The sequence below is a fragment of the Arabidopsis lyrata genome, assembly GCF_000004255.2.
Source record: "Arabidopsis lyrata subsp. lyrata unplaced genomic scaffold ARALYscaffold_6, whole genome shotgun sequence".
Taxonomy (NCBI): domain Eukaryota; kingdom Viridiplantae; phylum Streptophyta; class Magnoliopsida; order Brassicales; family Brassicaceae; genus Arabidopsis; species Arabidopsis lyrata.
Genome location: NW_003302550.1, coordinates 2794045 through 2811340, shown reverse-complemented (window position 1 = coordinate 2811340; position 17296 = coordinate 2794045). Strand labels below are relative to the sequence as shown.

At 37.0% G+C, this 17296-nt stretch overlaps 4 protein-coding genes and 1 pseudogene across 4 annotated transcripts; 2 read left to right on the top strand and 3 right to left on the bottom strand.

The window, feature by feature from the left end:
- Positions 1–649: 649 nt before the first annotated feature.
- Positions 650–3655, bottom strand: LOC110227722 (E3 ubiquitin-protein ligase XBAT33). Its single transcript, XM_021023092.1, has 10 exons — positions 3228–3655; positions 3080–3139; positions 2798–2869; positions 2546–2712; positions 2296–2456; positions 2143–2201; positions 2006–2052; positions 1749–1892; positions 1562–1650; positions 650–1483 (listed from the first exon to the last, which is right to left on the bottom strand). The coding sequence occupies exons 1-10, from the start codon at positions 3402–3404 to the stop codon at positions 918–920; spliced, it is 1542 nt and encodes a 513-aa protein (XP_020878751.1). The 5' UTR covers positions 3405–3655; the 3' UTR covers positions 650–917.
- Positions 3656–4176: 521 nt separating this feature from the next.
- LOC110227176 (homeobox-leucine zipper protein ANTHOCYANINLESS 2) lies at positions 4177–6808 on the bottom strand. The gene is given in 8 exon segments (XM_021020574.1): positions 4177–4668; positions 4757–5124; positions 5225–5384; positions 5466–5675; positions 5743–5820; positions 5902–6053; positions 6056–6402; positions 6723–6808. Coding segments are annotated over 7 exon segments (1626 nt in total). The 5' UTR covers positions 6396–6402; positions 6723–6808; the 3' UTR covers positions 4177–4350.
- Positions 6809–8517: 1709 nt separating this feature from the next.
- LOC9307331 (RHOMBOID-like protein 3) lies at positions 8518–10329 on the top strand. The gene is made up of 5 exons (XM_002873258.2): positions 8518–8961; positions 9215–9378; positions 9480–9643; positions 9738–9988; positions 10063–10329. The coding sequence occupies exons 1-5, from the start codon at positions 8615–8617 to the stop codon at positions 10175–10177; spliced, it is 1041 nt and encodes a 346-aa protein (XP_002873304.1). The 5' UTR covers positions 8518–8614; the 3' UTR covers positions 10178–10329.
- Positions 10330–10345: 16 nt separating this feature from the next.
- LOC9307330 (protein IQ-DOMAIN 14) lies at positions 10346–12549 on the bottom strand. The gene is made up of 2 exons (XM_002871214.2): positions 12057–12549; positions 10346–11396 (listed from the first exon to the last, which is right to left on the bottom strand). The coding sequence occupies exons 1-2, from the start codon at positions 12414–12416 to the stop codon at positions 10551–10553; spliced, it is 1206 nt and encodes a 401-aa protein (XP_002871260.1). The 5' UTR covers positions 12417–12549; the 3' UTR covers positions 10346–10550.
- Positions 12550–14399: 1850 nt separating this feature from the next.
- LOC9307329 lies at positions 14400–17181 on the top strand (annotated as a pseudogene).
- The last annotated feature ends 115 nt before the right edge of the window (positions 17182–17296 follow it).

The window sequence follows — 17296 nt, the reverse complement described above, 5'->3', positions numbered from 1 at the left end:
TAGATTAGATTACTAAACCTAAAATTTATGTTATGTTTTGAACAAAAAACCATACTTTGATTTTCAAATCTTCAGAACAATGTTTTTTTGATCAATAAAAATCAAAACAATTCTTTAATTTTCTTGTACAAACTTGATTATAATTTATAAGGTTAGTGGACCACTCTTACTCATAACTTCCAGTAAATTCATTACAGGCTGAACACAGACGATTTGGTCAGAAATAAAAAAAGTGCAGCTGCTATATAGAATTAATTATAGATCATGACATAGTAATAAGTTACTATTAAAGAGTTAATAAAGAATTTAAAATGAAAATGTAATTGAAATTTAAACTCATGCAGAAGAGCTCTGCATATGAAGATTTCGAAGTTGCAAAGCCAAAAATGGGAATGTTTTTGAAATGGGCGCATCACTGAAACCAAACCAGTTTGAGTCCAATTAATTGAGTGATAGTTTTCATTTGCTTCTTTCTTCTTCTTTTTTTTTTTCTTTTTGATCCAAGAAATAATTTAAGTAATAGTAGTATTAAGATATTTATTTGCAGAGGAAGAAAATGACTTGTGTGGTCAGATTTTTCTCATAGGATCATTAATTTTTGTAGTTATTATTACTTTTAGTTTTGTTTGACTTCTTCTTGGGTTGAAAATAATAAGAAAGTCTCAGTATTTCATCATATGCTACAACAAACAAATAGATGGGTCCAAATAATAAAAATACAAAGATTTTGCAAAATGACCCCATCATTATGGTGATAATTACAAATCTTCCACCATAATTAATAACTTTAGCCTCTCCAAAGTCAAAACAAACCTAAGAAGAAGACTCTGTGTGGCTCATCCCATTTTAAAAGTAAGAAATGATGGGAGACATAGATTCTCTCTCTTTCTCTGTACATACAAATAATATGTTTGTGATCAAGCATTGATCTCGGAGTTGCATTGGTTCTCTCTGCTACAGCTTCTTCTTCCCCAGAACATGCCTGAGCAAGTTGTTGTTTTCCCAAGTCTTTGCCCTTCTTCTATCTTCTCCTGTTCAGTTGTTGTTCGAGAAGGAGAAGATTCGTCGTTTTCTTCACTATGTCTATCTGTTCCATGTGTCTCAAAGTTTGGACATGTCCCTTCGTTGCAGGTGCACATTTGAATGTTGACTGAAGGGAATGGGCTACATGTTACAGGACATAACATATCAGATGAAACCGAGGCTGCCCTGGTCTTGCTGCTACGTTGTTCTGTTGGTGGGCATGTCGGTGATGATTGATCTGTTGTGTCTCCCGTGTGAAGCATACATGGCGCACAGAACCCGAGTGACATAGGTAACTTCATTTCTTTGGTCAGGGAGCTCGGGAGTCGTTTAAACGCCACAATTCCATGCCTGCAAAGAGGGCAAGGAATTGATCCGGGTGGGCCAACGGTCACCGAGGGAACATTGCTCGAAGAGCAAAGGTATAACGCACATCTCACACACAGCTGATGCTCACAACCTGAAACACAAAACCCACAACTTTTAAAGGACATTCATAAACATCTCTAAAAGGGTATGGCAACAATTTAGACCGAACCTTCAGCAGCAACAGTGCATGTTCTTTCCAGGCAAACCGCACAGATATCGACCTCATCTCCAATGGTTGCAGACTGCAACCCAAACTCTCTGCAAGCAAATAGTCAACAAGAAGAGAAATCACCTGAGTCATATTGATGCCACAGTTTGGTCCTTCCTATAAACTCAGATGGAGATTTCTTCATTACCTTGCGATGTTGAGTATACTCAAAAGGGGCAATGATAAGTAGTTGGAATGAGGAAAAGCTGGAATGACAACATCCGAATTTGGCGAAAGCAACGGTTCTAACCAATGACGACTCCACATCCGTGCTATGTCAATAGGTAGCCACCTACATACATTTTTTTGGAAGGAAAGTTTTCATTCTAACAACGTCAAATATTTCCCTGAAACTGGTTTTGAACATGAAACAAAACATAACAAGATTGTGATGGAATAACTTACCCGTTGCAGTTCAATGTCATCTTTCTTGCACCTCTTGCAAGCAGAATCTATGGAGAAACACATAAAATGGAGATTCTCACAACTCTGTCTCCAAACAACCAAAACAAAAAGAATGAACTTAGTAGTATTGTTCTTACCTGACAACATTTCAGATTCCCACCACAAGCAGCATAGTGTAAAGGCGTGCTTCCGGCTCCTGAAACAGTAAAGAAGAACAAAATTGTCATCTTGGGAGAAATATAGAAAGAATCCATTAGTCAAGAAAAAAGAAGGCGGATAGAGAGCCGGACCAATCATATCCATTGATGTTCCATAATGAAATGTCACAGCAGAAACATTCGCTTCAAGATCAAGCAAAAGCTGCACACAATCAAATAATCCATTCAAGGCAGCCATGTGAAGAGCTGTGATTCCACCATCAGCCGCCTTATTCACAAATTTAGACAATGCGCTGCACCATAAGAAAAGAGTCCTTTTGTTGGAACTATATGATTAAATCAAACCCTTACAAACATAGAAGATGGTTTCAAAGCAAAAAACCTTTGCTCAGATTTGTTCTTTGCAGTGACCACACCAGTCTCAGGAAGAGAGTTAAGCTTATCACTAGGTACAAAATCTGCCAAGACAAGTCTAATACACCTGGCGTGACCATTCACAGCAGCGAAATGAAGCGCTGTTCTTCCAGCTAAATAATCAGCTCTTGTAACCTTGACAAAGAAAGACGATACTAAGAATTCAAAATCTGAATCAAATGGTATAGTTTTCTTTCAACTAATGATGAAAACAACTCACATTGCATCGGAAAAGCAGAAGCGTCTGCACAACTTCCCAATGTCCGTATCTACAAGCTTGCATCAATGCCGTCTAGTCCGAATTTAAAAAAAAATCAAATTTTTAGCCAATTAGCTCAAACTTAGCCAAAGATTTCACATTTCACTATTGATACAAATCCCTCAATCAAATTAAGATTCGTATAATCGAAAGAATCGAACTTGAATTTTTGAATCAGCTCAGAATTAGCTCAACAGTTTCAAATCCCAAAATCTAGTTGAGAAAAAGCTGAATCTCGAATACCTGACCACAATAATTTCTGGAATTCACATCAGCTCCGTTCTCGAGCAACAATCCAACGATCTAACATCAGAAATTGGGTAAAAGAGAAAACTTTATATTAAAAATTCGAAAACACTAAAGATATGAGCAATGAAGAACTCAAAGAAACCTCGTTATGGCCTTTAGCAGCAGCGAAATGCAACGGAGAATTAAGACCACCGAAAGTAGAATACTTGGCAAGACAAGGATTGCAATCAAGAAGCATCTTCGCCTCCACGAAATCTCCATCTCTCGCCGCCGACACCAATCTCTCGCCGGAGGCAGAACACCCAAATGAATTCCCCATTTCTCTCTCTCTATCAATCTATCTTCTTCTTCAGATGAGAATACTCTCTCTTCTCTTTCTCAACCTCAAAATCCAATTGGATGGTGACGAAAATTAGGTCAACTGTCGTGGAAAGATATACAGAGAAGGAAGAAAGAATCTGGGATTAGATATGATACTGAAACAGCACGCGAACTCTCTTTTCTCTCTCTCTCTCTAATTTTGTCCGTGTGAGACAAAAAGAAAGACAAGAGGAAGATGCAGGCGAAACATAAACGCGAAATTACTATTTTGCCCCTAAATCTAGTTCGTCCTCGCTTTTGCTTCGTCGACTTTCCACTTTCACTTGTCCCCACTCGTCCACGTGGCGTCTTTGTTATTCATCTTCGAGTTGCTTATATTTTTTTGATTAAAAATACTACCTATGTATTAGAAAAATTGATTTTCTATAAATTTTTATCAATTAATGTTAATAAATTATGAATTTCAAGAATTATTAATTGAGAATTTCAAACTTTAATGAATTACGATTGGTTAATAGCTATGAGAAAAAGTTTGATATGAATAAATAGTGCATTTATAACTAAACATTAAATATTTTTCTTAATTGGTGTGAAAAGTCTACAAAATCAATCTTTTAGATACGGAGGGAGGGAGTATAAGGTTGCTTGATTTTTTTTTTTTTTTTTTAAATTTAATTAAGGGTTGCTTGTTCTTCTTAAACATATATAGTTGAGAAGAAATATGAAGCCAAATCTGGTGTTTAATAGAAAAACTGTTATATGATTTAATCTACTATGGAAATATATCATAATCTTAGATAAAACCATGATCACCGACGATAATAGGATAATAATGTTCATAGAAATAAAGTTTCCAATTCCAAACTCTCAAACAAGAACAACAACAACAACGACGACGACGACACCAACAACAAGAACGGTAAAACTTCATAAGCCATAAAAATTCAACGGCGGATTGGGAGGGCATTTTGGACATTTCCTAGAATGTCAGTGACCATGCCCTCAACATAACTCACCAGCTCATTTGGACTTGTGACCATAGCTTGGTCGGCCCTAACATGACATCCAGCCGAAACGAAACATTCTTGTGATCCGTGTGGCATTATTGTGAATCCACACGGTAAAAGTTCGATGCCAGACAAATCTCCATCGTTTATTACAGCTGCAAAATATGGCGCTTCTAAGCAAGCATGGATTATCATTGCTCCTGTTTCATCGTAGTATGTTTCTTGAATCAGATACCACTCCTTCGAACCATTCCACTGCAATATAATCAATTAATCACTTTTTATAAATCAAATGCTCAATAATCGAATGGTATAAATAAACCAAATGATATTTTTTACGTACCTCAATGCTGAAAACAGACACTTCATTCCATGTATTAGGATATCTACCGATACGAATTAGTTCTTTCATATCTCTAGCAGACTCTAAATAATCCCATATCTCTTGTTTTTCTGCACGTTTGATTAATCCAAATATAACTTCCGGCCTAGCTTGCATTCTAGCTAAACCCGTAGCGGTAACCAAAACGCAAGGTATCCCACTCATGTCTCGACTTTCTCGCGTGAACATTCTAATGTTATTGACCGAACCTCCAACTGTATCGAAGCGATTCCAACTCTGTCCGGTTATCCCGCAAACTCCAGTGCAAAATGCGTTAACCATAAATGAAGATAGGTTAAGCAAGTTGGTAAGACAGATCGGGTCGAATACTACACAAGTACAAATGTTAGAAACATGGTTAGTGTAAAACCAAACCAAAATTGATAAATAGAAAAAAAAAAAAAAAAAAAAAACTAGAATTTCCACTACTTTGAATATGGTGACCGACAGAAGGAATCGAAATAGAGCCATTGTTGTAGCAATGCCTTTGGAGAGCAGCGAGCCATCTATGTGCCTCGAATTCTGAATTTGAATTGAAAATGTTTATGGCTTCTTGTTCCTTATAAACCCAATGGTCGAGAATGGTTACCTATAAATAATAACTGAGTCAAAACAAAGCTACCCCTTAGCCCCTATATATATATAAACTCGTTTTGAAATTGAAATATACCTTGGAGATACCATTGGCTATATGTTGGATAAGATATCCAGAAGGAAATCTCATAAACTCGGGGCTTGAATGTTGAGAATATGAGCTAAAATACACAGATATATCGGCGATAACCCATGCATCATTCTCTATATGCCTCGAGCGTCGAAGAAGTTTCACATTTCGAGTTTGAATTAAAGGGGAGATTTGTGGCATAAAATCCACATTAATCTACAATTATAAAGATACAAAATTATCACTAGTTCTAAATTCATTGGAAAAAATGAATTTTTAGTACCGTTTGCAATCCTCGTTGTTGTGATTCCATAGACGACACATCTGCGATGATTGACGGGAAGATTTTTTTCCAAGTTACCTAAATAAACAAACAATATAAGAAAAAAAAAGGAAAACTGTATATTACTATATATGATTTCATGTAGTTTGTCACACTTACATGATTCATAAGATTTGCCAAAAGCGATGAAGCATCACATGGGACAAACGCAGAAGCTCTTGATGCCTCATGTACAAACCCAGGTGCGTTTCTCGCATACCAAGGAAAGTATTTAGAGTAGTATTCGTCGAGATTCAGTCTCCCGTTGCTTGCCACATCGGAGTTCTTTGCCTCGCAAGAGAAACAACTTCTTTGAGCGAAAGTGACATCATAACCGCCACTGCGTAATGCCAATCAGTCAAAGATGTAACAGCTGCGGGATACAGGCTCCTGAACAAATTTAGTCTCCATATGAAACAAGTCAATGTATAAATCTCTGAACGGAGACGAGCATTCTCCAACCACAGCTCCCTAAATTCGGTTGAAATGATGGGCCCATCGCAAGATCTACACATCGATGGAGAGGTCAGAGCATGAATCATAGCTCTGTTTTCTGCTCTCAGCAACTCGTTTTGTTGTTGTAGTAAAATCCTCCTTTGATGATAATGATACATATTTCACCTTGGAGTTTATTATAGTCAAAGAAAAACAAAAACAAAATAGTTAAACAACCATTTTTTCCTTTTTTTTTTTCTCACAACTAAGTTAAATCATTTTCTGAAACCCAACGTAATTTGGAAACATGTTAAAATATAGCCATTTGAAGCATCTCTCATAGTCAAAATATAAATACAAGATGAAATTTGATATTCGATTTCACCTAATATGGCGAATATCTAATCAGTATATCACAATAGTTGATTAAAATTTTTATAGCAATCATAAAACCTAAATTGAAAAGATTTGAAAATTTAGAAGAAGATTTAAGAGACTATATCTACCTTGATGACTTTGCAAAACTCCTCAAACGATGACTCTGTAGATCTGAAATTTCTGCTAGTTATGACTTATGAGTGACTGTGTATTCTCTAAAACCACTAACCATATATAAACAACAAAAATAATATATATTAATCATAAACGGTTATAAAGTATTTCAATTTAATTTAATTATTTACGTATAAGGTAATAAACGAAACGCTCACGAGATTCATATTTATTTGACTAAAATGAGACAAATGTTCATCATTATTTATGATAATTCAATTTGGATTCTCTACCAATTAATTTTTTCCTTCTTTTATGACTATTTTATTCTTAAAATATATATAAAGCGTTACATTAATAATTGTTCTTCTAAATAAGATATTTTTCGAGATTTAATAATACTTAATGGATTATGACATATATATAGTATGATTGTTGGAAGTAAATTTGCAACAATCTATCTTGGTATGGCATGTAGACATAATAAAACCAAGACAAAATCAAATAAGTAGTCTCAAAGTTCCCGGAAGAAGCCATCTCTTCCGGCCCTCGTGACTATTACTCATCATCAGGAAGATATATATAGTTCCCACCTACTCTGTGTGACAACATACGATATAGCATATGGATGTTCTGTAGGCATTAATCAAAGAGTAGTAGCACACCTCTAACTCCAACATCAACCACTAAAGCCAAAGGAACAACCCTTGGAGATTGTCACACGAAAACTTTTATGTGATGAGTTTTTAACTAGATTAGATAAGTCTAGAAAGTTCATTCTAATCATCTCGACTGAAATCCTAAGTTTAACTCTAAGAGCATGATTATTGGTAGTATCTTAGAAATAGTTCTTAGCAATATTTAAATAATATATTTGTAAAAGTGATAGTTAAGAGATAGTTTTTTTGTGTTAAGATTTTTGTATGATTAATGGTAGGCTCTTAACATGTGGTTCTTAAAAAATAATATTAATATAAAAATAAAATTTATAATTATAGAAAACTTAATAATTGTTGCAAATTAAAAAAATTAAAATATACATGAGATACAATTTATAACATAAATAACATAAAGCACAAATGTTTTAAACTTAATTTATGGAATATTTTGTCTATATATGCTCGACCAAATCAGCGTCTAAATAGATTAGGAGGGAAAGTTGGATTTTCTACGAAATAGTCGTTCCATAACTGGATGTGTCCTTCTTTTGTTTGTTTTTAAACCAATCACAATGTGACACCTTGCAACATCTTAAGTTAAGAAAAATATCTTAACTTAGATACAAATCTTAGCTTTAAGATATTGGTTTGATTATTTTTAATCAACTTTAATCATAAGATTTGTCTAAGATACTCAACATTTCAACCAATATTCATGCTCTAATGTTAGATATACCAAGATATGTTTGTCAGGTTGGGGACCGCATTTTGATTCACCATGTAACTCCGATCCATACATTTATTCCATGATAAATCACATATTACTGGTGTGGTTATAATCCTTCTATTTAGAGGGATTTTACCTATGTCCGATAATAACGTTTTATATCCCTAAACTAAGATTTCTAATGGTCCACACATTACAATGAAAAGTTCTAATTCTCTCTTCACATCACACACAGCTTTAGCGTGAAAAGCAATTTGGGAAATCAAGCGCACGTTAGCTACGTTATGATACAGTGTGCAATAGACCACGGTACACCGTAACACGTGCCACAAAAAAGGTAAACAACGTATTACACATTTACATGTGTAAGAATTTAACTGGTTAATAGAAACCCACTTTCTCACCCACTCTCAAATATGGTTTTAATAACTCTTCTTACCGCCTTCAATCAAAAAAAAAACAAAACCAACAAAACAAAAAAACAACAACTAAACAAATTACAGAGGAGAGAGAGATCACTATGGCTGTCGGAGATGATGATCTGGAGAACCGAATGTCAGCGAAGGATCGAGGGATCGGTAGCAGAGGCGGTGATCGGAATCGAATCGGACCGCCTCCTTTGCCGGTAGCGTTGTCGTCGTCTACTGAATTTGGCGATAACGCGTTGTCGTCGCGGTGGACATCGTGGCTTGTTCCGATGTTCGTTGTGGCTAACGTTGCGATTTTCGTCGTGGCGATGTTCGTCAATAACTGTCCGAAGCATTTCGAGTCTCACCGTCTTAGAGGTAACTGTGTCGCCAGGTTTCTCGGTAGACTCTCGTTTGAGCCTCTCCGAACTAATCCTCTCTTTGGTCCGTCTTCTCACACGTACGTTTCCATCAAAAAAATTGCGTTATATTCATTTAGTATCGATGTTGATTTAGGGTTCTTAATACTGGTGAATAACGTTTTGGTTCTGTTTCACAATTCTGTCGGTTACTATATCAATTATCATCTGATTTTTAGGGGTTGGAATAGAAATTTGTATAGGATTTTGAGATGTAAATGATGGAGTTATGTGATTGGGAGTTTGAGACACAAGATTTTGATATGATTATGTTTGGTTGATATATACTTGAAGTTTGGAGAAGTTAGGAGCACTTGAGTGGAGCAAAGTTGTGGAGAAGAAGGAAGGTTGGCGTCTTTTGACATGTATATGGTTGCACGCCGGTGTTATTCATCTCGGAGCTAATATGCTAAGCCTCATTTTCATCGGTATTCGCCTCGAGCAGCAGTTTGGTTTTGGTATGCATTCCTTGATTAGCCTGAGCAGCATTAGTCTTCAATTCTTCAAGTAGTGTTATCTTATTGCTAGAAATCTGAATCTTGGTTCTTGAAATTTTCAGTTAGAATAGGAGTTATATACCTATTATCGGGAATTGGAGGGAGTGTACTGTCGTCGTTGTTTATCAGAAACAGTATCTCTGTTGGAGCTTCTGGTGCTCTTTTTGGCCTCCTTGGCTCAATGCTTTCTGAACTTTTCACTAACTGGACAATCTACTCTAACAAGGTTAATAGCAATCTGCTCTTTCATTTCAAAGATACAAATCATTCCATCATGTTGGCTCATGCTTAGCTGTTTCTGATCTGAACTTATGTACCAGATTGCAGCACTCCTGACGCTTTTGTTTGTCATCTTGATAAACCTGGCTATCGGGATTCTGCCTCACGTTGATAACTTTGCTCATGTGGGTGGATTTGTAACGGGTTTTCTCCTCGGTTTCATTCTCCTGGCTCGTCCCCAGTTCAAGTGGTTAGCAAGAGTGCACATGCCACAAGGGACACCTTTGAGATACAAGTACAAGCCTTACCAATACCTATTGTGGCTCTTATCTCTGGTTCTATTGATTGCCGGGTAAATTTTTTTGCATTCCGTAAAATTACTTTGTCATGAATCCCAATGTGAGACATTAAGTGAATGTTGTGCAGATTCGTGGTGGCGTTGTTGATGCTATTTCGAGGAGAAAACGGCAATGATCACTGCCGCTGGTGTCGCTACCTGCGCTGTGTACCCACCTCAAGTTGGAGGTGTGATGATATCTGATAAGTAAAGCAACATGTTTTACTTTGTAAATGCATATATAGGTTTATCATGTCATTTTATAGTGTTTCAGTGTAATTGTGTGATTGCTTATGTGTGCGACTCTTATTGAGCTTTTTTACCGGAAAGAAAAAGAGGAAGATATTAGTTTAATATGAAAGGTTATATCAATCAATTTCACTGCTTTTAGTGGTGATTCCCACGTCTTGACTTGACATCACTTCAAATTATTGAAGGTTTTTTATCAGACAAGTGTGGACCCTATAGCTTGTTGGATACAGTCAATAGAAAATACAGATTGATCACTGTCTGTCTCTGTACTCGTGTGTCGAAATCTAATGTTACACATTCCACTCACTTTCTTTCATCCTTTCGACTATTGAAAGAAAAGAGGATTAGAACTGAAAAACGAAGTATAAATCTTCGATTTCTCACTTTGGTTTCGATCTAACCCATCAGAAACTCCTCTGTAACCCGCGATCCCGTTATCTGAATGCTGATCAAACGATCGCTCTGCAGCCGGTGTGTAGTAGTAATATTGTCCCTGTATAGACCTCTTGTAACCACTCTCTGAAGATAAATCTTGTAGCCTCTGTCTTGGTGCGCTTTGTGACCGGACTTTTGCTCTGTAAGACTCAGTGTTAGCCATGTAGTTAGGGTGATACCCGGAGTAGTACTCGTACTCGCTTCTCGTAGGCGTGAAGGGAGTTTTTCTCCTTGAACCACCACTGCTGCCTCCTGTTCTAGACCTTAATTGTGGACTGTTCTCCACACTTGTCGTAACCATAAGAGATCCTCTTTTCCTTGGTGACTCTCTGAAGTGAGGCTTCCAAGTGTCGACTTCTAGGATCTTGTCATTATCTTCATTGTACTGTGGTGCGTTCCATAGACTTTCCTCTGTCCTCCTTTGGCCTAATAACCGGCTCGAACCCATCGGTGAACGATGGTTGTTGTTGTGGTGGTCCATGGCAATGACTTTGCTGTACTCAGCCTCTGAAACGCATCGTGCATGGAAAGATTGTGGGGAAGATGGAATCATTAGTGTTGGCGAGTGGGAAGAGTCAGAAACGTGAGAAGAACGCGAAGCTCGAGCTCGAGCTTGGAGCCGAACCAGCGTTTGCATTCGACGCAGCATATCAGCCGTTTGTTTCCTTACAATGTGTCCCTTCACTAACGCTTGAAGCTTCACTAATGCCTTCAGTGCTCTTAAAGCCCTCCTCGCCTGAATTAAAGACAATTTTGTTACACACCTAATTCAAACCACAGAGTAATACCCCTATTAAATCTACTTATAGTTTCCCAACCACAATCATTTTCTTCTAAATGGTACACACCTAATTTGTTTATCCGAAACAAAAGGATTAGAGAATCTTTGAATTATGTGTTTGAACTACATAACCTATCCAATTATCATTTAAAGAAAAAACAAACTAAATAAATTGTGGTAAAAATTGATTTATTACAAAGGATAAGCCCTTAGCTGAATCCAGAGTTAGGTAAGATTTTGTTTGAGATAATATTAGCATATTTTTTGGGACCAAATTTTAGCTATAGTAAGTAGTACCATTAAATAGTGTCGGTACTCGGTAGAGAATCCGGAATCGTATCGGTTTCTAACAAGTTTCTTGGTATCATTATTCATTCATTTGTCTCCTTTCATAGTCTTTTTCGGGGACCATTACAAATAAATACAAATTATTCTCATTCTTTCTATTTTTTAGTTAATATTTCAATTTGGGTTTATAAGTAGAAAAATCAACATCAGACAGCTATTCCACACTTTGGCTCAAGAACTTAATTTCGTTAAAACACAATTATAGATTAAAATTTCGAATTTGAGTATAATTACTAGTATTATACTAAGAGAGAAGAAATTACTTACCAAGTAGCCACGAAAAGCGGATTGAATCTTCATCGCTGCTTTATACTCTCGAGACCATCGACGATTACTCCGACTGATTTGTTTTACCGACGAGTTTCTACCACCATTGGTTAGTCTCACAACTTCCGCCGCCGCACGAGCAGCAGCGAGTGCGGCTTCAGCCACCGCAGCTGTAGCAGCCGCTACGGCTATCGCATGCTTGTCGGCGTCTAAGACATCTTCATCTCCACGTCTCTTACTTGGATGAGAAGACGAATCATTCGCCGGATTTGAGAATCTAGCAGCGAAACTCCATCTTCGTCTGTTCGGTGTTGATTTTTCTTGCTTCTTACTTCCGAACAGTCTTCCAAAGAAACCCATACTTAGGAGTTAGGTCATTGTCTGAACTGAACTTTTGTCGGACTTTTCTACGGTTGAGAAATATTTGTTTTTTGAGAAGTACAAAAAAGGAAGAAGAAGAAGAGACAATTGGGAATGGAGAAGCTAAAGTGTGATTGTATATAGACTATAGAGTAAGCTTTTTAACACAGACCTTAGGTCATGCGCGTTTATTACACGCGTCACAAAATTGCACACTTTGACTCATAGTCATAGTCAACTAAAGTCAATGTTCAATGGCTCCGGTCTACTCCAAACCAAATCTCTGGTTTGGTTAAAACCAACGATTCTGTTCTTTACTTCTTTTACTGCAAATCAAATCTCTGAGAGTTTGATGATGTCCAAGGCCCCCCAGGTTTTGACTAGCAAGGAACTAGATTTAAGCGATTAATCAAGGATCAGAATGATCACTCTGATCTTGAAAAAGGCATCAGAAGATTGGTACTTTGCTCCGGAAAGGTATAAGCTTCGTTACATTGTATAATATAAATGAAAATCCACAAAAAATTAAAGATTTAAATCACCGGGTCTGGAGTTTATGCTTTAAACCAACGAAATTGGTAAACTGATGATTTAAATAACATTTTTCCCATTATAAATCCAGTTAGGGTATTTTCAACTTCAAGTTCGGGTCAGATTTTTCGGGTTCGAATTCAAGATTTATTCGAAGTATCCAAATATTAAAAAATTGTATTCGAATCTATGCAAACTACTCGACAAAATTTACAAAACACGAATATTTTTTTTACCGCAATCTATCCAAAAATAGCAAAAATATCTGAAAATATCTTAACATTCAAATATTTTAGGCATTTAGGTTATTATATAAATATAAATTACTATATGTTATAACTATATACTAATATTGTGGGTATGTTCGGATACTTGTTCAGGTTCGAATTCGGGCTTTCTGGACAAGCTCGGCTTGCTCTTTGACATGGAAAGTGTAGAACCCGGTAGCAGTAGCCGCAGAAGGACCACCGACCAACGTACTTAATGTCTTCCATATCTCCTCTGTTTCAGCTTCTCATTGCTGTCCATAGCCGTGGAGATATGTAGCTGAATGCTCCCATGTTCATCGTCTCTTCTTGGCACTAAACGATCTCCGCATCTGTTTCAGACCAATACAAAAACAAGTTATATGCGGTAGACATAATTAGCCAAACTGAACAAACCAAAGATATTTTAGGTACGTACTTGGATATCTCTTGAGCTCACGCTGAATGAGATCATATGGGAAAGGACAAAGCTGCTCCACTCTACAAATAGCAACATCCCTTGCGCCAACCTTCTTCCGCTCATAATAGACCTACAAAGAAGCAAAAGCAAGAATTTCTCCTTACAAATCTGGCACTGGCAATATTTATAATTTTAATCATGAATTCTCGTTGATAAAGCCAATTGAGACACATCGTTAACTGGCCAAACGGATCAATTAGACGATGTCATGACATAACTGGCATTTCGAAGGGATCACATAATTTTTTTTATACACCAACAAGGTTTTCATCTTCCTCTTCAAAAACTATGCAAGGACATCTCCGCTAAACCAGTTAACAATGTGTCTTGATTTGCTTAGTCAATGAAAATTTATGATTAAGTTGAATGTTAACATAAAATTGAGGATTTAAGTCACTAGGTCTACATAAAATTAAGGATTTAAATCATTAGGTCCAAAATTCATGTTTTAAACCAACGAAAATGGTAAACTGATGATTTAAATGATATTTTTCTTATTTATAATAGAGCTGGAGAATAATTTTGTTTTAATATATAAAAAAGGAAGGTGTAAAATTAAAGGAAAAGTGGAAAAAAGACAACATCACCCCTCATCGAGAAAGCCTTAAATACTCTCTTCTCCGACGGTTTGGGTTTTCGCATCTGCTTATTCTTGTCTTGGGTAAAATTCCTCTGTCTAAGCAGTAATCTATCTCGTTTATTTTAGCAACGAAAGAGACACTGTCGATGGAAGAACTAGCGACGGTGGGAGAATTCGGGGGAAATCTGAAACGGGAACTGAAGAAGCTCTTTCTTTTGGCTCTGGGAATAAAACCTGATGATGCTCTTGCTGAGGAGTTCTCGCTTGTCGCTTCCAAAGGTCCAAACCGAAAAGTTGGAGATTATCAATGGTGCGGTTTAACTAACTTCAATGCAAAGAAATTAAATTCCTTTTCTGTTTCAATATTGTACTGTTGTTTGTTTGCAGTAACGATATAATGCACAAGTTGGCACCAAAACCTTCCCAGTCCGATTTTACTCGAGTTATTGGATAGGTTTGTTTTTGTATGCTGTATCATTCATGGTCATGTATTAGATTCTTATCGGATTTTGTTTTTTTTTTCTCACATAATAGCTCATTGTTTCAAATTTCCCTGCCTCTGAGATGGTGAAATCATGCTCTGTTACTGGATGTGGATTTATCAATGTTGTTATATCATCTGACTTTATGGCCAAGGTACTCACAGAGTTATCTCCTATTTATCAATGCTCATTTTGCATACATAGTTGTTATCTCCTAGACTATCTTAAATTTTATCTATTTCTCGCAGAGCATTGAGAATATGCTTATCAATGGAATTGACACATGGGCGCCTACTCTTCCGGTTAAGAGAGCCGTGGTTGATTTTTACTCTCCCAGCATTGCAAAACAATTACATGTTGGTCACCTAAGATCACCTATCATCGGCGACACGATTGCTCGTCTGCTGGAGTACTCAAAGGTTCAAGTTGTACGTAGAAACCATGTCGGTGACTGGGGAACACAAGTAGCTACTCTTTCTCCTCTCCAAGAGTGATTTCTTTAATTTTCTTATTCCAATATTTTTATCAATTACAAATAAAATTGCCTCCTTGCAGCTTGGCTTGATTATCGAGTACCTCTTTGAGGATTTTCCTGGTTTACCTAATGATGCTGTGATAACAATTGAATATATTGAGGTCAGCTGTCTTACATCATATGACCTCTCACGCTTTTCTCTACCAATATTGCTTTGTTCCATAGCTATTCAGTTTCTAACTTCACATGTCATATCTCTGATAGGCGCTTTACATAAAATCAAAAGCGAAATTTGATGAGGATCCTGTCTTTAAGGAAAAGGCCAAACGTGCTCTGGTCCGTCTACAGGTAACCAGCTGCTGCAGGATCTTATTCACTCTCATGTCTGACTCTAATTTTTATGTCTTCTTCTTTCTTTGTTGCGTTTATTCTGTGCAGAGAGGATCTCCTGTTTACGTCAAAGCTTGGGCTAAGATTTGTGAAATCAGCCGAACCGAGTCTAACAAGGTTACTCAGCGCCTCCAAGTTGAACTTTAAGAAAAGGTAAAGGAATAGCTGGACCTGTACTATATCTTTTTAAAGCATAATGGAAGAGAGATACATGGATTGGTACTAATTGAAAATACCCAAGGAGCTGGACCTAACAGCTGAGGCAATTGGATACAGTGTGGTGAAGTAAGTATCATCTCTATTCTACTGCTGGTGATAGTGGATTATTCAGCTGACTTGTGGTTTTGCTTAATTTTTCTTTCAAGGTTTGCTGACCTGAAGAACAACAGATTGTCAAGTTATACTTTCAGCTATGATCAAATGCTTTGTGACAAGGTACTGGATAGGACAGCTGGTCTCTACATATTTGCTTTATGCAGTCATCTGCACATGCTTATTAAATATTTGATCATATGTCATGAGCAGGGAAAAACAGCAGTTTACCTTCATTACGCCCATGCTCGGATCTGCTCAATCATCAGAAAGTCTGGCAAAGACATAGATGAGCTGAAAAAGGTATTGTATTAGCATGAACCCGTACTTAATTCTTGTAATCATTGTTCCCTTTTGGTCTTCGGTTCGTCCTCTTGACTGCACCTGAATTTTCCATTTGTCATTATTTAAGCTCTGTGTATGATATGATATTCTAGGAAACGAGACACTAATTTTCTTGGATTTGTAAACTTGCTGATTTATACGTTTTTCATAACGTCAACACCTACCAAGTCTGTGTATTGCGCTGTAATTCATACGTTTCAGCACCTATTTTAATGCAGGCAGGAAAGCTAGCATTGGATCATGCAGACGAACGGGCACTGGGGCTTCACCTGCTTCGGTTTTCCGAGGTAAAACACTTGCTGACTATATAGTGTTCGACTTATTTTTTTAAGTAATAATTGCAATTCATGTGTGCACGATTTGCAGACGGTTGAGGAAGCGTGCACCAAACTGTTACCGCACTTGGTATGCGAGTACCTCTACGGCTTATCCGAACAGTGCTCCAAATTCTACCACAATTGTCAGGTGAGCATCCCCAAAATTCTTACTTTTCTATTTAGCCTAATCAACCCTCCACCATTATTTTCATATTTCTCTCGAACTTTTAAAGGTCATTGGTTCAGCAGAGGAGACAAGCCGTCTCCTACTTTGTGAAGCAACTGGCATAGTCATGCGGAAATGCTTCCACCTACTTGGAATCACCCCTGTTTATAAGCTTTGATAAACGAATCAAAAGGCAAAAGCGTTTCTGTCCGTTTTGACCAATTTTGCACAACTAGTGAGAAAGGCATTCTCTGAAAAACTGTAACCCAGAAGGTTGTTCTTTCTCATGTCACTGAACTGATCCCGAAAGGGTTTTAATTTATTTTTTCTGTCTTATTGCTACGTTACTTATATTCAATACGTACCAAAATGTAAGATATTCCAGACATATGTTTCAACATTTAGATGCAGTACCTTAATATGTATATTGTCTTATTAGTCGATTGATTGACCTCTCCCCCTCTTTTTAGAGACGTATGTGTTGTATGCGGCTTTGGATTAGGTTAACCGGGGAGCTGGATTCGCTTAGGACTCGTTACATCATAGTTGTCGTGTG